Source organism: Theropithecus gelada, chromosome 1, assembly GCF_003255815.1.
Source record: "Theropithecus gelada isolate Dixy chromosome 1, Tgel_1.0, whole genome shotgun sequence".
NCBI lineage: Eukaryota > Metazoa > Chordata > Mammalia > Primates > Cercopithecidae > Theropithecus > Theropithecus gelada.
In genome coordinates, this window is record NC_037668.1 from 80,155,189 (window position 1) to 80,176,838 (window position 21,650).

General features: G+C 37.9%; 1 protein-coding gene across 2 annotated transcripts in view; it reads left to right on the forward strand.

Moving 5' to 3' along the window:
* The window catches only part of ZFYVE9 (zinc finger FYVE-type containing 9), a 202,921-nt gene that overhangs the window by 124,333 nt on the left and 56,938 nt on the right, over positions 1 to 21,650 (forward strand). For both annotated transcript variants that reach the window (XM_025392920.1, XM_025392930.1), the window contains 3 exons: positions 3,902 to 4,022; positions 8,075 to 8,197; positions 10,936 to 11,091. In XM_025392920.1, coding sequence (XP_025248705.1) covers positions 3,902 to 4,022; positions 8,075 to 8,197; positions 10,936 to 11,091 — 400 coding nt within the window. The remainder of the gene's footprint in view (positions 1 to 3,901; positions 4,023 to 8,074; positions 8,198 to 10,935; positions 11,092 to 21,650) is intronic.

Below are 21,650 nucleotides of genomic sequence, written 5' to 3' on the forward strand. Positions count from 1 at the left end.
CACTGCAAGCTCCGCCTCCTGGGTTCACACCATTCTCCTGCCTCAGCCTCCTGAGCAGCTGGGACTACAGGCGCCCGCCACCTCGCCCGGCTAGTTTTTTGTATTTTTTAGTAGAGACGGGGTTTCACCATGTTCACCAGGATGGCCTCAATCTCCTGACCTCGTGATCCACCCGTCTCGGCCTCCCAAAGTGCTGGGATTACAGGCTTGAGCCACCGCGCCCAGCCATGAGGGTGATTTCCTAAAGGATCACATCAAGAAGTGTTAGTTTGGGTTGGGCGCGGTGGCTCACACCTGTAATCCCAGCACTTTGGAAGTCCAAGGCAGGAGGATTGCCTGAGCCCCGAGTTTGAGACCAGCTTAGGCAACATAGTCAGACTCTGTCTCTACAAAAAATTTAAAAATTAGCTGGGCATGATGGCACATGCCTGTAGTCCTAGCTACTCAGGAGGCTGAGGCGGGAGGGTGATGATTTTTTTCTTCCTATTAAATTTATTTCCTATCTCTTAGTTTGTATGATTGGTTCTTAAACTGTAAACATTTTTGAAAGAATGAGGAAGGTGTAGTGAGTTAATGTTATAGGGAAACAATTTTCTGCTCATTATAAGACAAGCTAAGCCATATTATGTTGTGCTCTCACATTGTGCAACATTCTAATATTTATGTGGTAAAATGAGAGAAAACAAACTTTTTAATGCCAGACTAGAAAATATTAATAGTTTTCTTGTTTTATGGTCTAGTAGAGTGCCTGGCACTTAAAAAGTGCCCAAGAAATGAAGTAAATGTCTTTTTTATTATTATTATTATACTTTAAGTTCTGGGATACATGTGCAGAACCTGCAGATTTGTTACATAGGTATACATGTGCAATGGTGGTTTGCCGCACCCATCAACCTGTCATCTAGATTTTAAGCCCCTCAGTAAATGCCTTTTCACAGAAGGCATTTAAGTAGAGACCAACTGACCACTTCTTATGATATTAAAAGGAGGATTTTTGCGCCATTCAATAGTAGGTTAGAATCGATTTTTTTCTGTACCAGGCCTTCAAGTCAGTTAATAGTAGTTTGCCAGTAAAATTTTACAAAGTTCCTATATGATGCCATATTGGAAAATTTTAGAAATCCCACTAAAAACGTATAGTCCTAAAAACTTTGTCCTAAGTAGAGACAAAAGTATGGTAAAACATGGGCATATTTATTTTATTTTATTCTTTGAGACAGAGTTTTGCTCTTGTTGCCCAGGCTGGAGTGCAGTGGCATGATCTCGGCTCACTGCAACCTCTGCCTCCCGGGCTTGAGTGATTCTCCTGCCTCAGCCTCCCGGGTAACTGGGATTACAGGTGCCCACCACTACACCTGGCAAATTTTGTATTTTTAGTAAGAGATGGTTTCACCATATTGGCAAGGCTGGTCTTGAACTCCTGACCTCAGGTGATCTCTCTTCCTTGGCCTCCCAAAGTGCTGGGATTACAGGCATGAGCCACCGTGTCCGGCCATATTTTGAAGAAATAGTTTTAATGTTTGTTCAGGTATAAAATATATATAGCAAAATGCATAACTAAGGAGCATTAATCTTTAGGAAACAACTTGAATTTATACATGGTTTTATATATATATATGTGTGTGTGTGTGTGTGTTTGTGTGTGTATACACACACATAAAATATGTAACCACCATCCAGGTGAAGATACAGAACATCTCCAGTACTCCATAAGGGTTATGCACTTTTTCTGTCAGCACCTTCCCCTTTCATCAAGGTAACCATTGTTCTCACTTCTGTCCCTACAGATTAGTTTTGCTTATTCTTGAATTCATATGAATCGAAACAATAGTATATAATGTTTTGTGTTTAGCTTTTTAAGCTCAACCTAATATTTATGAGATTTATCCATATGCATCAAAAGTTAATTTATTGCTGAGTAGTATTCCATTGTATGGATATGCCATAATTTATGTTATGTTCTCCTATTAGTGGCCATTCAAATTGTTTCCAGTTTTTGGCTATTCTGAATGATATGAAGCTGCTAGGAATATTCTTTTCTCTTCTCTTCTCTTCTCTTCTCTTCTCTTCTCTTCTCTTCTCTTCTCTTCTCTTCTCTTCTCTTCTCTTCTCTTCTCTTTTTTCTTTCTTTTCTTTTCTTCTGTCTCGCTCTGTTGGCCAGACTGGAATGTAGTGGCAGGATCTCGGCTGACTGCAACCTCCACCTTCCAGGTTCAAGCAATTCTCCTGCCTCAGCCTCCCAAGTAGCTGGGATTACAGGCATATGCGTGGCTAATTTTTATATTTTTTGTAGAGACGGGATTTTACCATGTTGGCCAGGCTGATGTTGAACTCCTGTTCTTAAGCAATCTGCCTTCCTTGGCCTCCCAGAGTGCTGGGATTACGGGCGCGAGCCACTGTACCCGGCCATATGAATATTGTTATACATGTTAAAAACAGCTTTCAAATATTTTTCTTTTCTTTTTCTTTTTTTTTTTTTTTGAGACGGAGTTTTGCTCTTGTCGCCCAGGCTGGAGTGCAATGGTGTGATCTTGGCTCACTGAAATCTCCGCCTCCTGGATTCAAGTGATTTTCCTGCCTCAGCCTCCCGAGTAACTGGGATTACAGGCGTGTGCCACCATGCCCAGCTAATTTTTGTATTATTAGTGGAGATGGGGTTTCACCATGTTGACCAGGTTGGTCTCGAATTCCTGACCTCAGGTGATCCACCCGCCGTGGCCTCCCAAAGTGCTGGGATTACAGGCATGAGCCACTGCACCTGGCCTCTTTTAACTCTTTAAAAACTTCAGTTTCATGTTTAAGTTATAGAGAATATACATCTGTGTAGTATGGGAAATAAAAGTTATAGAGAATATAGAGAGGAGAGCATCATTTTAATAGATATTTGAACATGTTCTATTTAATAATTAAGTGGATTTAACGCCAACCAACGTGTTATGCAACCTTATACTTCATTAAATATAGCTAACGTGATCTGCCTACTAATGCAAAGAAAAATAAACTTCAGGCTGGGCGCGGTGGCTCACACCTGTAATCCTAGCACTTTGGGAGGCCAAGGCTGGTGGATCACAAGGTCAGGAGATTGAGACCATCCTGGCTAACAGGTGAAACCCTGTCTCTACTAAAAATACAAAAAATTAGCCAGGTGTGGTGGCACACACCTGTAATCCCAGCTACTCGGGAGGCTGAGGCAGGAGAATCACTTGAACCAGGGAAGCAGAGGTTGCAGATCATGCCATTGTACTCCAGGCTGGGCGATAGAGCAAGACTCCTTCTCAAAAAAAAAAAAAGAACTTCAAATTTTATTTTATTACATAGTAAATGAAAAATGATGACATTTTATCAAAGTTGATTTTTTTCCCTTTTTTATTGTGGAAAAATATTAATATATATAACATGATTTACAATTTTAACAATTTTTAAGTGAATTCATTGACATTGAGTACATTCACATTGTTTTGCAACTGTCGCCGTTTTCAAAGTTAATTTTTAAAAGCAATATAAATTAGACCTTAAGTAGTTCCCGAGATATTAAAGATAAAGAAATTATGAAATAATTATTGAAATTTTGTTTCTTTTGCCACTACAGTTTAAAAATATTTTTCTCTTATGGCAAAAGAAATCTGGGTAAAGGAAGCTTTAATGCAGGTTTTAAGGCCTCTTCTGTCATTACAATGATTTGATGATACCAAAAGGAGAAACTTACGCATTTGAAAACATTTTCATGGTATAAGCCTAATTTGTTTTTTTTTTAACCCATGGGTTAATGAATATTTTGTGCTGCCTTTCAAAAAGTATGAATTTCAAATTTTCACGTAAGTTCCCATTTATATTTTTAATTATGTCCTGCCAAAGTATTGAATTCTCTGTAGTGCTCACTTTGTTGATTTGCTTTTCCTAGACGGATATTTGTCTGTTCTCTGGGAGTATAACTCAGGTCGGAAGTCCTGTTGGAAGTGCAATGAATCTTATTCCTGAAGATGGCCTTCCTCCCATTCTCATCTCCACGGGTGTAAAAGGAGGTATGTGGACTACATATTTAAACAGTGATAGTTCTATCTGTCAAATGTTACCTTCTAATTAAGTGAGAGAGACAGAATTTGAGTGACATTCACCTTTCTCTTACCCAACAAAACAAAATCCCCGAATACTATGAAAACAGTTGTTGCTGTTATTGATTATTTTAGAGTAGATGCTTATGTTTTTATATTATAATGTCATTTTCATTTTTTGAATGGATATGATACTACTTATAATGTAAATGTAGCTTATTAGCAGTTTTAAAAAATATTTCAAAGCACATAATATTCTGAAGGATTGCTTGTGGTTTAGGATTAACCCACCCTGATACAGTCATTTATTTAGCTTTTTGTTTTGAAGTATAATATACTTTCAGAAAGAACGTATAGTAAGTGTGAAGAGCACTGAATTTAAATGGCAATTTTACTGTTAAAAATATTTTTAGGGAATCCTGGTAAGAAGTAAAATTATTATCAAAATAATGCTTAATATTATGTGAAATTTTATTTTTATAATTTTAACTTTTATTTTAGATTCAAAGGGTACATGTGCAGGTCTGTTACGTGGATATAGCGCATGATGCTGAGGTTTGGCTTATGATTGATCCTGTCACCCAGGTAGTGAGCATAGTACCCAATGGGTAGGGTTTTGTTTTTTTTTTTCCTGCTTTCTTTTTTTTGTTTTTTTATGTTTTTGAGACAGGGTCTCTTTATCCAGTCAGCTACTGATGGGCACTTAGGTTGATTCCATGTCTTTGTTATTGTGAATAGTGCTGCAGTGAACGTTCAAGTACAAGTGTCTTTTTGGTAGAACAATTTATTTTCTTTTGGATATACACCCAGTAATGGGATTGCTGGGCTGAATGGTAATTCTCTTTTAAGTTCTTTGAGAAATCTCCAAACTGCTTTCCACAGTGACTGAACTAATTTACATTTCTATCAACAGTGTATACATGTCCCCTTTTCTCCACAGCCTTACCAGCATCTATTGTTTTTTGACTTTTTAATAATAGCCGTTCTGAATGGTGTGAGATGATATCCCATTGTGGTTTTGATTTGCATTTCTCTGATGATTAGTGTGAAATTTTATTGCTGACATATACAGATCAGTATACAATTACTGCATTTTCAGAAGGTGGCTTATTAATTAACCTCTCCTGAACTTTGTCCTAGGCTTTTACCTGGTCTCCTTGCCTTCAGTATTTCTCTCCATCATTTTGTCTTCCACACTGTTGCCAGTTATGTTTTTAAACATAGATATTATCTTTATTGCTTTTACTTAGAAATATTTAATGGATTCCCAGTGCCTTTAGTGTAAATTACTTATCTTCGCAGGCAATGTTTCTTTTCTTTTTTTTTTTTTTTTTTTTGAGACGGAGTCTCGCTCTGTCACCAGGCTGGAGTGCAGCTGTACAGTCTCGGCTCACCACAGCCTCTGCCTCCCAGGTTCAAGCAGTTCTCCTGCCTCAGTCTCCTGAGTAGCTGGGACTACAGGCACACGCTACCACGCCTGGCTAATTGTTGTATTTTTAGTAGAGACGGAGTTTCACTATGTTGACCAGGCTGGTCTTGAACTCTTGACGTGGGGATCTGCCCACCTCGGCCTCCCAAAGTGCTGGGATTACAGGTGTGAGCTACTGTGCTCGGTCCAACAATGTTTCTTATTACCTTATCTCAGCCTGTCTTTCTAGCCATTTATTATCAACTTTATTTCCAGCCATTCCTCAGCACCTTACATGTATACTGCAGATTATTTGCTATTTTTTGAATACCTACTTTTCATTCTTCTGTACTTTTTCTTGTGCTGTGGAATAATGGGAAAGAATGGACTTCAGAATTGAACAAACCTGACTTTTAATGCCAGTACCATTCCATTCTAGCTGTGTGATCCAGTTGACAAGTCATTCCTCCTCTCTGAATTTGTTTCCTATTCTGTTTTATTAAATATTTCTCTAACTACACCTTCTTAAGAGTCATTGTGGGTATTAAGTTAGATTTTATACCTGTAGGTACATACCAAGAAGGTATCTGGCATAAAGTAGGCATGTAATTAATATTTTCCATTTCTTCCTTTCTTCTGCCTAGAACACCCCCTCTATTGTAGACTTCCTGAAGAACTCCTCAACCTTTTAAAATCCAGCTTAATGGTTAACTCTTCTCTGAATCCTTACCTGGGCTGCTTAGAAAATAGTGTTTTGCTTCTTTATCTGTGTTCTAATAGCAGTTCCTATAGACTGTTGGCTACATTAACACTTTTTCTCATTGCAATTTAGATATTGTATTTTCAGATCATATTCTTTCACTTAGACTATGAATTTCTTCATCTTATTTTATACTTGTGTTTACTGCTGCTTGCATGGTGCTAGGCCTGTAGTAGGCTCTCAAATGCAGTTATGTCCCAGATAGTTCAGCAGTGAACTTTCATATACAGTTAAGCGTTCTTTTGATTGCATAATGCCTTTGCTCCTTTACCAGGACCCTGTGAAAACATCTATTGTTAGTAAAATTGCTGCTTAGGGTTCAGATTTTTATTTTAATAAATCTTAGATTAACAAGGAACTAAATTGGCCTACTCTGTTAAAAAAAGTCAGACTGCTGGATTCCATTTTCATAAAAAGTTATATCCATTAAATCTAATTGTCAAAACTTCTCCTACCAAGAAAGAACAGTTAATTATCTGTATTACTTAAACTATATTGCAGTCTCTTTACCAAAATTTTGCAATTTTTTATTCCAGTGGGATGACTTTATTTAAAAAATTTTAAACTCAGGATTTCTCTTTCCAATAAGTATTTTTAATAATGGGGTAGATATTTCCCATTGTAGCCAAAAAATCAATTTTAAAATTTCCATTAGAAAATGAGAAATGGGCCGGGCGCGGTGGCTCAAGCCTGTAATCCCAGCACTTTGGGAGGCCGAGACGGGCGGATCACAAGGTCAGGAGATCGAGACCACCCTGGCTAACCCGGTGAAACCCCGTCTCTACTAAAAAATACAAAAAAACTAGCCGGGCGAGGTGGCGGGCGCCTGTAGTCCCAGCTACTCTGGAGGCTGAGGCAGGAGAATGGCGTGAACCCGGGAGGCGGAGCTTGCAGTGAGCTGAGATCCGGCCACTGCACTCCAGCCTGGGCGACAGAGCGAGACTCCGTCTCAAAAAAAAAAAAAAAAAAAAAAAAAAAAAATGAGAAATGATGTTACTTTGTTCTACCTGATTGTCCCGCAAAGATGCATTTTATATAAGATCAATTAAGCAACATTCAACTTTTAGATTTTCAGTTCCTTTCCCACATCTCTAGGTTCTACAGTGATTATTACCCATGATTTGACTTCAAGCTCAAAGGACCACTGTCATTCAAAATGAGGTGCTGAAGCACATACTGTGCTTCCAGAGATTAAATGGGAAGAGTTTACATTCAGTATTAACCTGTTCATGTTCAGAATCTTATGTGTGATTTACTGGTGATTTTAGTGATATATGTACTAAACTCTTGAATTATACTTAAAGGAATTGTTTTATGAAGCCAGTCACATATGATACTTTTATTTTCTGGGTTCATTTTTTAAAGTTTAAGTTTTTAATTGTCAAAAATGTCAAACAGTACAAAAGGTCATAGAGTAAAAGGTAGGGCTCTCTTCTACCCCAACTATTTGATGTCCTTTCCAGAGGTAACTAGTATATTATTGCTTGTATATCATGAGTTATTTTAAATGCTGGTCTTGAACGTTTATTATGTGAAATTCTTGTTATAATGGTTGGAAATTTTTTGTTAAATAGAAAGGTAGTCTTTAGATTGTGGCACAAACTACTGTGGGGAGAGGTCTATACACAGGATAACCACATTATCGTCTAAAGTGGAGTGGGTCACTTCTGAGACTAAAAGGGGGCACTATTAACATGATACTGAGCCAGCAGATACAAACCATGCTCTATATGCACCTGTTGATAAGTCAAATGCATGTCTCTTTTCTGTGAATAATTAGCTCATTTCTCCATCTGATCTCTTTCTTGATTTGTCCGTTTAACCAACCTATTACATTGTTTTCTCCCCTTTCAGACTATGCTGTGGAAGAGAAACCATCACAGATTTCAGTAATGCAGCAGTTGGAGGATGGTGGCCCTGACCCACTTGTATTTGTTTTAAATGCAAATTTGTTGTCAATGGTTAAAATTGTGAATTGTAAGTTATAAATTCTTAAAAATTAAAATTAGATATGGTTTACTGACTCATAGATCGTACATAAAACTTTCAGATTTATTACACACAAGTATTTTTATATAGAGCCACATCTTACTGAACACTGAGTTCTGAAAAAGTTGGTTTGTATAAAATAATATATTCCAGAGGACAGCTGTGGAACTAACTGAAACTTTCACATTTAGTTACAGGGGTGAGGTAGGTGAATTCTCCATGGAGGAAAGCCAAACAAATCTTGAACTTATCTGACTTAAGTTCTTCTTGAGATGAGTATGTTAAATCACAACTTACCACTAGAATAACTGGTGGTAGATAAATTATACAGGCTACTCAAATAATTTATATGCTAGGTTTTAATCCCAGAAACCTCAATTATGGTGCAAAACTTTTTTTAGGAAAAGTGTTAGCTAACACACAGTAAAGCTTCAGTATATCATAAATTGAGATTCAGAAGAAACTTCTCAATTCTTGATGCTAGCATCATGGGCATCAGAATGAGAACGATGACAGTATTTCAGAATTTTTTGAGACAGAGTCTCACTCTGTCACCCAGGCTGGAGTGCAGTGGCATGATCTCTGTTCACTGCAGCCTCCACCTGCTGAGCTCAAACAGTCCTCCCACATCAGCCTCCCAAGTAGCTGAGACTGCAGGTGCACACCACCATGCCTGGCTATTTTTTTTGTATATTTTTGTAGAGACAGGATTCTCACCATGTTGCCCAGATTGTTCTTGAACTCCTGGACTCAAGTGATCTGCCTGCCTTGGTCTCCCAAAGTGCTGGGATTACAGATGTGAGCCACCGCGCCAGCTAGTAAATTTGAGAATTATTTAGAGAATGTGTTTATTATGAATGAGTGTTAATAGGCAATTTTAAAGGAAGGAACCTCTGGGGAACCATCCTGCAGTTTTCCACGTGTACTTAAGTTGATTTTGGAAACCAGAAACGTATACTACTTCCTTAGAAGTTCTACACTGATGAAATGTGGGTTTCTGGCTTACTTGCTAATCACACTCTTGTATGTTTGGCCAGTTATTAATGCTTGCTACCTTTCCTTCTAGGATCAGATTTAAAATTAATTTGCTTGAAATTTCAATTTGCCATATCTAGTTTATAAATTTTGCTTAGAAATTAGCTAACCTAAGACCAGGCACCATGGTGCACAACTGTAGTCCCAGTGCTTTGGGAGGCCAAGGCAGATGAATCACTTGAGCCCAGGAGTTCGAGACCAGCCTGCTCAACATGGTGAAACCTCATCCCACACACACACACACACAAATATATATATATATATATATATATATAGGGTATGGTAACATGCTGCTGTAGTGCCAGCTACTCACAAGGCTGAGGTGGAAGAGTTCTTGAGCCCAGGAGATAGAGGTTGCAGTGAGCCGAGATCATACCACTGCACTCCAGCCTGAATAACAGAGCGAAACCCTATTTTAAAAAAACAAAAAAAAATTAGCTAACCTAGATTCTTGAAGTATATACCATTATTAGGAATGTCCTATTTAGGTACATAAAACAAGGATTCTCAAAGTGAAATAAAGATGTCTTTCTTTTTTAATTTACATTTGTTTTGATTTACATGGGTGGTATTCATAATTTTATGTGAATCCTTTTTCAGTTCCTTTGGGGATCCCATTGTGTTGGGGTATGAAGAGTAAAAGTGTCAAGGATTAAACATTGTTTTTGACTACATATGGTTTCTGCTGTTCCTACTCTCCATATAGCCTTAAAGTGAAGGAGTGGAACTAAGTAGTTCAGAAAAGCCATCCTTTTCACTAATTTTTATGGCATGAAGCCAAGTAAAGTCATGTTGCTGATTATCTAGAATTTTTTCCCAGAAAGGACTATAGTTAAAATAGCTCGAATCTTTTGGTCATATTAAATTTAATCAATATACATAAAAATATTTTTTCTTTAGGTCACAACCTGAAGACAAAGGTATACTACTGTCTTTTATTGTAATTACTTCTAGCCTTACATAGGTAATTACTTCCTTTGATGATGTGATTTTTAAAAATATAATGGTGGAAGACTATGTTCTTTAATCATATTTGGCTATGTATTGGCTTACAATACATAGTTTGGTTTTATTTTAGTATTAATAGAATGTTGCTTCTTTTAATAATAGTTAAAAGTTTTAAGTGCATTTTATTATTATTTCTTTTACTTCCTTTTCAATCTTTTCTAAGTGTTTAGAAAAGAGCCAGAGGCATTGGCATGTTTTTTTTTCTTTGTTTTTTTGAGACGGAGTCGCGCTGTGTCGCCCAGGCTGGAGTGCAGTGGCCGGATCTCAGCTCACTGCAAGCTCCGCCTCCCGGGTTCACGCCATTCTCCTGCCTCAGCCTCCCAAGTGGCTGGGACTACAGGCGCCCGCTACCTTGCCCGGCTAATTTTTTGTATTTTTTTTAGTAGAGACGGGGTTTCACCATGTTAGCCAGCATGGTCTCGATCTCCTGACCTCGTGATCCGCCCATCTCGGCCTCCCAAAGTGCTGGGATTACAGGCTTGAGCCATCGCGCCTGGCCGGCATGTTTTATTTTCTACAATAGTTTTTTGGCGCAATGCAGTGACAGTTCATAGTTGAATTACATAGACTCAGTGTGATCTATTTTAATCTTTGCTGTATTGTAACAGATTTCTGTGCAACTTTTTTTAAGAATAAGGATTGATAGGAATCTCTTTATTTTTATATTTTTATTCCATCTGTAGATGTGAACAGGAAGTGCTGGTGTTTCACAACCAAGGGAATGCATGCAGTGGGTCAGTCTGAGATAGTCATTCTTCTACAGTGTTTACCAGATGAAAAGTGTTTGCCAAAGGATATCTTTAATCACTTTGTGCAGCTTTATCGGGACGCCCTGGCAGGTATGACTTAGTCTGCTCCCTTTATAGATGACAAAAAAATTTTGAATTCAAATACAAGATAATAGTCTTAACTTGGGACATAAGCATGTCAGGGGTCTTTGATATTAGTGGCAAGTTGGAGCTTTCCATGGTTTGAGGAAATTATAAATTTTAGTATTGTACCTGGTATGGTTATTATTTTACAGAGGCTGAAATCAAAGCTATAAGAGAATCTGGTGACCTAAGCGTAAGAATATTTTCTTTTTAGTGGCCTAGGGGTCAGGATATTGGTATCGGGTAGAAGGAAGCATATTTGTAACGTACTTCTTGTTTCTTTGGTTAACAATATTTATTTAATCATAGTGTAAATGCTAATGAATATTCAAATTTCAAAAACAATTAGCATAGATGACTTTGTGGCTTGTGGCTCCAAAATAAATTGTAAATATTAACTAGCAATTTAAAAGTAAAGGCATAGAGGTTAGAAGTTGGGAAAGACTAAGGATATTAACATAAAAAGAAACTAAGATTGAGAGAAAAGAAGCACAATATTTATTTGGCATTACAATTATTTATTATGACATTGTGTTATTTGACATTGCAAAGTCAGCCTCTCTTTGATTTAACAAATGAGGTAAAATATGGTGTAATTGAACTGTTCTCATTTATTGTAACAGGACGTCAGTATATAATATCTGTACTTGATAAATAGGATTTATCTTTGAGGAAGAAGACTTGGAGATGGTGTGAGGGTGACTGGGGTATTAGAGCTATTTTCACGTATTACTTGATAATATTTCATACATAATATTAAAACCATAAATTTTTCAGACTTTCTTAATGTAATAATTTTCATTGTGGGATTCTGTGCCAAAGATAGTATCCAGAATATAAAATGCACTTCTGTGAATGAAAGTGTTTATTACAGCATTACCTAAATTTAACACAAAAATTCAGAGGCAACCTAAATGCCTTAGTTTTGGTGAAAAGTTTAACTGTGTTATACTTATTAGATGTGAGCATCTTTTTGAGAACTTTTTTTGGCCATTAAAACAATATTTATGAAAAGAATGTAATAACATGGAAAATGCTCTTTAAATAATTACAGAAGCAGAATATATAATTGTATTTTTAATGCGATATAGATTATGCGTAAAAGATTGTGCCTTTATGTCTTCATTAGTCTCTACAATGATTTAGGTGTAGCATTACATAGGGCAAGGTGATACACTGGAAACTGACCACACGATACCTGTGAAGTACCTTTGAGTGTTTACCCTGTCTGTTCCAAAATGTGTAGGGTTAAATCTGAAATCACCCAGGTCCTCCAGGCCACATAATACCCTGGAGCTGAATTTAGTCCTGGAGATAACTGGGAACTTTCACTTTTCTCCTCAATCTGAATGTATTCACTTTTAAAAACTCTAGAAAATGGCATTGGAGGTTCAAGTAATTGTACGTTCATGTGGGTTTTGAGAGGGTGTCAGAGACTAGGGTATGGGAGGTTCATGAATGTCTTATTTAGGAGCCCATCCTTTATTCTGTAGGCAATGAAGAACCATTGAAAGAATTTGAGATGATGAGTGACATAATCAGATTTACATTTTAGAAAGATGACTGTGGAAGCATTGTGAAAAATGGATCAAAGTCCGTGAGTCTGGTGGCAGTTAAGAAGCAATTTCAGGATAAGCAAATGTATATTCATACACTAGAATACTGCTCAACAGTAAAAATGAAGTAACTGCTGATGTACACAACAACATGCATGAATTCACAGACATGCTGAGCAAAAGCCAGGCACAAAGAAGTACATATTGGATGATTCCATTTATATGATTTTCTGAAACTGGCAGAATTAATCTGTGGTGATAGAAATTAGGTCAGTGTTTGCCTAAAGTGAGGTGGAGGTGCAGGTGCTAGAACTAATTACAGAGAGTCCCAGAAAACTTTCTGAGATGAGAGCTCTATATCTGGATTAGGATAGTGGTTACATGGCTGTTTGCCAAAACTCATTGAAATGTACACTTAAAATCTATTGTTTTTATAATATATAGATTATACCTCAGTAAAACTTATTTTTAAAAAAGATATTGCAGGAATCCAGCAAGAAATTAAGAAATTATCAGGATTTAAATTAAGTAATTGCAGTGGAAATAAAGAGTATTGGAGAGATATGAAAGATGTGGTGCTTCAATTCAGTAGGATTTGGTGACTAATTGGATATGGGGGGTTAGAGGGGGCAAGTTAAGGTTGGCCTCAGATTCCTCGCTTGAGCACCTAAGTGTATGTTGGTCTTATTCATCAAGATGGTGAATAGAAGAACAGATTTGGCAGAGGAAAGGGAATTCTTTGTTCAGTGTGCTGAATTTGAAATAATGACATCAGATGAAACATGAAAATGGCAGATGAATATATGGGTATGGATCCCAGAAGATAGGTCTGAGTTAAGATATACAGATTTGGGAGACACAGTTTTTATGGGATAGTTGAGAGTATGGTTGTAAATGGGATAGGCCCGTGTGAAGAGACTACGTCCATAGATGGAATCCTGGGAGATAGACATCCTCTCTCGGCAAGGAGAGGATGTCAATTATTGCGTGAATTATTAAGATATGTTTAGCACAAATGGTTACTTTTTTTTAAAAGGATACTTATATGTCAGTTGAGTCCATTTTGAACTATTAAATTGCAAAAATTTTGAAACAACAAAAATACTTGGAACTGATTACATGATACTAAGGATAGTCTCAAGGTCAGACTATAATACATCTAAGCCAACTAAAAATATTTTCTATAATGTAGGATAGGGACATGAACATATAGATGTATATGTAAGGAAATAACATTTCAAAAGCATAAATAAGATGAAAGAGTTTTTCCTTGAATAGGAATCATTTCACAGCTCATCCAGTATTGGGACTAGAAAGCATTTTAGATAATTTAATACAAACTTCATTTTTTAGATAAGAAAAATCAGACCTAGAAGTGTGAATGGCTTACCTAAATCACAGACCAAGTTGGTGGCAGAATTAGGACTATAGCTCCCAGATCAGTATTCTTTACATTATGTCAGTTGCCTCCGTGTATCCATTAATAATATGTCAGTTCTTAAAAACGCAGATATATTATCTATATACTATACATATTTTTTAAGAATCCTATTTTTAGATAATCAGGGTAATAGCTTGATATATTTCACTATAAATTTTTTAATAAGTAAAAACATATTTTGGGTATTCTAAAACAGGAGTCCCCAACCCACAGGCCATGGACTGGTATTGGTCCGTGGCCTGTTAGGAACCAGGCCACACAGCAGAGGTGAGTGGCAGGCAAGCAAGTGAAGCTTCATCTGTATTTATAGCTTCTCCCCATCACTCACGTTACCGCCTGAGCTCTGCCTCCTGCCAGATCAGCAGCGGTATTAGATTCTCATAGAAGTGTGAACCCTATTGTGAACTGCACATGTGAGGGATCTAGGTTGTGTGCTCCTCATGAGAATCTAATGCCTGATAATCTGTCACTGTCTTCCATCACCCCCAGATGGGACAGTCTAGTTGCAGGAAAACAAGTTCAGGGATCCCTCTGATTCTGCGTTATGGTGAGTTGTATAATTATTTCATTATAGATTACAATGTAATAATAATAGAAATAAGGTGCACAATAAATTTAATGCACTTGAGTCATCCTGAAACCATCTCCCCTCCTCCACAGTCCGTGGAAAAATTGTCTTCCATAAAACCCATCCCTGGTGCCAAAAAGGTTGGAGGCTACTGTTCTGAAATGATCGCAGGCCAGGCATGGTGGCTCACACCTGTAATCCCAGCACTTTGGGAGGCCAAGCCAGGTGGATCACCTTAGGTCAGGAGTTCAAGACCAGCCTGGCCAACATGGTGAAACCCCGTCTCTACTAAAAATACAAAAAATTAGCCGGGCGTGGTGGTGGGCACCTGTCATCCCAGCTACTTGGGAGGCTGAGGCAGGAGAATTGCTTGAACCCTGGAGGCAGAGGTTGCAGTGAGCCGAGATCATGCCATTGCACTCCAGCCTGGGCAACAAGAGTGAGACTCCATCTCAAAAAAATAAAAAATAAAAAAATTACCACAATTTATTATTTTTCTCTTCTGTGTAGTACATTGAGTGAAATTGACAAATTGTATCTTAAATTTCTCCTGTGAAACCTTGAATATTGTTATCACTAGCTTAGGGTTATTCTGCCCTAAATCACAGAAAAGCCTTAGGAGCTATTGGATGAACTTTTTAATAATTTCCTGTGAATTTTAAAATCTAAACTACAGGTATTTAATAACCATATGTGTATTATATATCTATATATGTGTGTGTATCTATGTTTCACCTGTATATACACATACACTTTATTGTCATACACAGTTTTTGCATTCTGCAGTGAAAAGAAACGTTATAATTTGTGAGAAATTATGTTCTGAGAGTTTCAGAATGCCTTCTGGTTATGACAGTGCCATCAGAGGTTCTAGACTGTGTATTGTTTCTCCCTGTCTCCTGTTCGTTCCTCCATATTTTGTACCTGTTTTTTGCAAACCATCTATTCAGAATATAGACTTGAATGAAGTTGGACTTGTATCTACCAGATTGTTATTTCTGGAGTTAATCTCCGGTTGTTTCCCTCTCTTACTCAAAAGCTTCTTTGGCTTTGTATTGCCTTTAGAATAAACTGCGCTCCAACATTCAGTATTCTGCATGATCTGTTCCTAAATTTTTAGTCTCATTTCCCGCTAGTCATCTCTCCATACTTCCACTGTAGCCAAACGAAACATTTCTTGGTTTGTTTTATGTATATTCTGATGATTTTCCATTTCATTACCCATGATTATGCTACTCCCAACCATGCTATTTCCCAACACCCCAACTGTCTCAATCCTGTCATTTGTCCTAAATCTTAAAGACCACTTTCTCCATGAATTCTTTCTTGATGGGCTTCTCAGACAGAAGTAATCTCTTCTGAACTCCCTTAATCTTTTATTTTTAATTTAATTAATTTATTTATTTATTTTGAGGCAGAGTCTCGCTCTGTTGCCCAGGCTGGAGTGCAGTGTTGCGATCTTGGCACCCTGCAACCTCTGCCTCCTGGGTTCAAGTGATTCTCATGCCTCAGCCTCACAAGTAGCTCCCAAGTAGCTGGAACTACAGTCGCATGCCACCACACTTGGCTAATTTTTGTGTTTTTAGTAGAGACAAGGTTTCACCATGTTAGCCAGGCTAGTCTTGAGCTCCCAAACACCAGGTGATCCACCCGCCTGGGCCCTCCAAGATGTTGGGATTACAGGTGTGAGCCACCGTGTCCAGTCTAATCTTTTATTGTTAAGAAGGTATTTGGTATTGTTATGGTTTCAGTGTTTGTCCACTCTAAAACTCATGTTGAACTTTAATTGCCATTGTAACAATATTAGGAGGTGGGACCTTTAAGAGGTGATTAGGCCATGAGGGCTTCACCCTCATGGATGGGATTAGTGCTGTTATAAAAGGAGAGGGTTAAAAAAAAAAAAAAAAAAAAAAAAGGAGAGGGTTCATTCCCCTCTTGCTCTCTCTTTGGGAAGCTGAGGCAGGAGGATTGCTTGAGGCCAGCACGTTGAGACTAGCCTGGTCAACATAATGAGACCCTATTTCTACCAAAAAAAAAATTAACTAGGCCTAATGGCATATCCCTGTAATCCCAGCTACTTGGGAGGCTGAGGTGGGAGGAGTCCTTGAGCCCAGGAATTTGAGGCTGTAGTGAGCTATGATTGCACCACTGCATTACAGCTTGAGTGACACAGTGAGACCCTATCTTTAAAAAAAAAAAATAATAACGTCATGGTTCATGTTTTTATTTTATTTTTCAAATTCTGAACCTTTTGGTAAATTAAATTTATTAGAATTATGGTATTGTAGCTTTGCAAAGTAATTATTATTATTTTTTTGAGACAGAGTCTCGCTCTGTTGCCCAGGCTGGAGTACAGTGGCATAATCTCTACTCACTGCAAGCTCTGCCTCCCGGGTTCACGCCATTCTCCTGCCTCAGCCTCCTGAGTAGCTGGGACTACGGGTGCTCGCCACCATGCCTGGCTAATTTTTTGTATTTTTTTTTAGTAGAGATGGGGTTTCACCGTGTTAGCCAGGATGGTCTTGATCTTCTGACCTCGTGATCCACCCTTCTCAGCCTCCCAAAGTGCTGGGATTACAAGCGTGAGCCACCGCACCCAGCCTCTTTGCAAAGTAATTTTTCAACTGATGAGAAAGTTACATGGAACTATTTATGAAGAGGTGATTTAAGACAAATACCTAACATTTTTCAGCACTTAATATACGCTAAGCAGTGTATTCATTGCCTTATGTACACTATTTTATTTCGTCTTAAGTGCAACTCAGATTCATACTGTTACTGTTTCTATTTACACATGAGGAAAATGACAGACACCGAAGGCCTAAGTAACTTAAGATCACACAGTTAGATGGTAATTGGCTGAACCCAGGTTTAAACTCACTTATGTAGTCTGTAAATCTCATGTTTCGAACCATAAGAAGTCCTATAGTGTCTCTTGAGCTGTTTTTTTAAGAGATAGGGTCTTGCTCTGTCACCCAGGCTGGGTAGCAGTGGTGCCATCATAGCATACTCACTGCAGCCTTGATCTCCTTGGGCCCAAGTGATCCTTTCTTCTCAACCTCCCAAGGGGCTGGGATTACAGGCATGAGCCACCTGACCTGACTTCTCTTGAGCTTTCATGATCAATCTCACAGATACACTAAACTGAGGACACGACCTTTTATGAAGTAGTCATGCATAACTTCAGTTTATTGCATTACAAAGAACTCCAAGAAACTTTCTAAATTCTTTTGATGGCTTGAGTTTTAGTCATATTAGCACTTAGAAATATTAGTATTTATTGGCTGGGCGCGGTAGCTCACGCCTGTAATCCCAACACTTTGGGAAGCTGAAGGAGGCAGATCACTTGAGGTCGTGAGTTTGAGACCAGGCTGGCCAACAATGGCTAAACCCTGTCTCTGCTAAAAATATAAAAATTAGCCAGGCTTGTTGGTGCACGCCTATAGTCCCAGCTACTTGGGAAGCTTATGCAGGAGAATCACTTGAACCTGGGAGGTGGAGGTTTCAGTGAGCCGGGATCATGCCACTATACTCCAGCCTGGGTGACAGAGCGAGACTCTGTCTCAAAAAAAAAAAAGATGAAATAAATATTAGTATTTATTGAAATGAATGAACCATTTGCTTGGAAATGGTTCCATTTGAGTTGATGTGAGGATTAATATGCTTTGAAACAAAAGGAAGCTATTGTCACATAGATATTTAAGTTATATTTGAATTGAATTTAAAGATGGCTGGCTACTTGTAAGGATTTGAAAAATAGTTTAAATTCCAAATTAAAGATGGAAAATTGTAAATTACTGTATCTGTATATTTTCTGAAAGACTGTGTGACATACAAAGACTAGGAGATTGAAAGATCTGCTTTCTAGGTTTTACTTTGCCACTTATTTACCTCATGTCTTTTCAGTCACTTCATCTCTACCTCTAAGCTTCAGTTTCTTCGTTTGTCAAATAAAACCCCAAATTTCAGGGAAATGGTACTGTTCTGCTTACCTGCTAGCACTGATCTGATGATTATCTCATTAATGTTATGTAAAATTACTTTATAAACTATTGATATAAAGCATTTAACATCTTTGCCAGGTCATTTAAACTCAGAAGCAAGATTTTGTGTCATTTTAGTTATATGGGTTCTTCACTAGTCTTGGGGTATATATAAAATTAGTTCTGTGGATTCATGGCATTGAATGCAGTCATTGAGAAGTACCTATATAAATTAGTACATAACAGACTTTATGAGTTCAAGAGCCTCAGATTAGGTCTTCAAATGAAAGCCCTCCTTTCTTTGTCAAATTGTTATACCCCCTGTTTTATTTTTGCCAGTATCTACACCTGTGCAGTGTTACTTGTTTGTAGATAAGATAGTATATGACAGTCTAAATCAGTCATTATTGGTAATCTACATTTTTTTAAAGTAATAAATATTTAAAGGATAAAAGATATATTTTATAATGAGAGGGGACTTCGTGAAGAATCTGTGATTGGGATGAAGAGAGTGTTAAGTGGAAGAGGCAGAAAGGAAATCAATATCTGTGGAAAATAACTGCTAATAGATTCTAGGTTCTAATAGGGAAATCGCAAAGGAATAATGAGTGAGTACCTTGTGTACTAAGCCAACTTATTTTTCACCTCTAAGCTATATTTACTAGGACAATCTTTGTGAAATATAAACATTACACCATGTCTTAGTCTATTTTTGCTGCCATAATGGAATACCAGAGACTGGATAATATATAATGAACAGAAATGTATTTCCTATAGTTCTCATGGCTGCAAAGTCCAAGGTTGAGGGGTAGGCATCTGGTGAGGACCTTTTTGCTGCATCATCCTGTGGCAGAAGGGCAAACGGGGTGGGGAAGAGAGAGAAAGAATGTGCATGTGCCTGAGGGCATGTGCACAAGGGAGGCGGAACTTGTCCTTTCATAACAAACCCACTCCCAGGATAACAGCATTAATCCAGTCACCTCTCATGAGGCCTTACCTCCTAGCACCAAGTTTCCAACACATACTTTTTCAGGGATATATTCAAACTATAGCATGCCATTGATAGAGTTAGAGGAATGCTGTCATGCACCTTACATTGTGGAGGGAAAGCATCTCTTTCTTTAATTCCCTGTTCTCCTCCTTATTCACCAAAGCTAGATAAAGAGATGAAAAAAAATTTTTTTCTCTTTAACAAATTATCTGTTGAATTTTGTATGAAGTATCTCTTACATTGTATCCTAGAATTCCAGAATCAAGGGGAGTGGTAAAGAGGCAATGGTGAATTTGGGGATCTGATCTCCCTAAAGTTCCTGACATTGTATCCTTGATTCTGCAATGGTTGCCAGAAAAAATTTAAATTTATCTAAATCTCACTGTAAAATCATTGAAAGTCCCCCCAAAAATCGTATATTTGGCTAATCAATATATGTATATTTGCATTAGAATAATAATAGTTACAATTTTTTGAGAATACAGTGTTGCTGGTCCTGTTAGGCATTTTATAGATTTCCTTTCATTTATTCTTTATAACACATCTGGAATTTAATATAGTTTCTCCTTCCATTTTACACGGACATTGAGGCTCAGAGAATTAACTTACCCCAAATCCCACAATAGTGAATAATCAAACTAGCATTCAAACCCGTATCTCTGGGACTCCAAAATCTGCAGTTTATTTTTCAAAATGCCATACTGCTACATTGATATGACAATTCTTTTGTTTTTATAGATCTGGCCCAGCAGCTTAATTGTGCAGCCAGACCTGGGTAATCCTGGAGTAAGGGTACTACCCCTAAATTCTTAAATGTACTACCTTAAATGTAACATATAGATGATAATGTTTAGGTGAACATGACTTTCAGCCACAAAGCTTCTCTGAGTTTAATGGGGAGGCATTCCCTTCACTTGTGGTTCCTACTGTCAGGATACCTATCCGCTAAAATCAAGGATGCAAAGACCCATAACCATTATAAGAATAAACTCTCGTTTTCAAGAAAAGTAAGCATTAATTTCTCTGATGGAGACTGCTTCATTTGGTGTTATTGCTTTCAAAGGTATCAAAGGAAGCTCGTACGTGGCTAGTGAACACATTTGTTGTTCCATCATTGAGCAGCTCTTGTCAGGAAGTCCTTTTGCAATTCTATACTGAGGAAAATGTCTCCTTAATGAAGGGTTGATATGTTTGTTACTGTTTCATTCACAAAAGTATTTTGAATTGTAAAATGGCTTGGCCAGGCACAGTGGCTCACACCTGTAATCCCACCACTTTGGGAGGCCAAGGCGGGTGGATTACTTGAGGTCAGGAGTTTGAGACCAGCCTGGCCAATATGGTGAAACCCCATCTCTACTAAAAATACAAAAATTAGCTGGGCGTGGTGGTGGGTGCCTATAGTCCCAGCTACTCGGGAGGCTGAGGCAGGAGAATTGTTTGAACCCGGGAAGCAGAGGTTGCAGTGAGCTGAGATTGCACCACTGTACTCCAGAGTAGGTGACAGAGCAAGACTGTCTCCAGGAAAAAAAAAAAAAAAGAGAGAAACCTACTTAATGTGAATTTAAATAAGCCCTAAATTACAGAGCTATGTTTCATATTTCTCTCAAAAAATTATAAACAATAAATCCTGTCCAGGCACAGTAGCTCACTCCTGTAGTCCCAGCACTCTGGGAGACCAAGGTGGATAGATCATTTGAAGTCAGGAATTTGAGACCAGCCTGGCCAACATGGTGAAACCCTGTTTCTACTAAAAATACAAAAAAAATTAGCTGAGCATGGTGGTGCATGTTTGTAATCGTAGCTATTCAGGAGGCTCAGGTGAGAGGATTGCTTGAACCTGGGAGGCAGATGCTGCATTGAGCCAAGATCACACCACTGCACTCCAGCCTGGGTGACAGAGGAAGACTCCATCTAAAAACAAACAAACAAAACAAACTTGTCTGTGGTACCATCTTCATAAATCCTCATCTTCCCTTAATGTCTTATA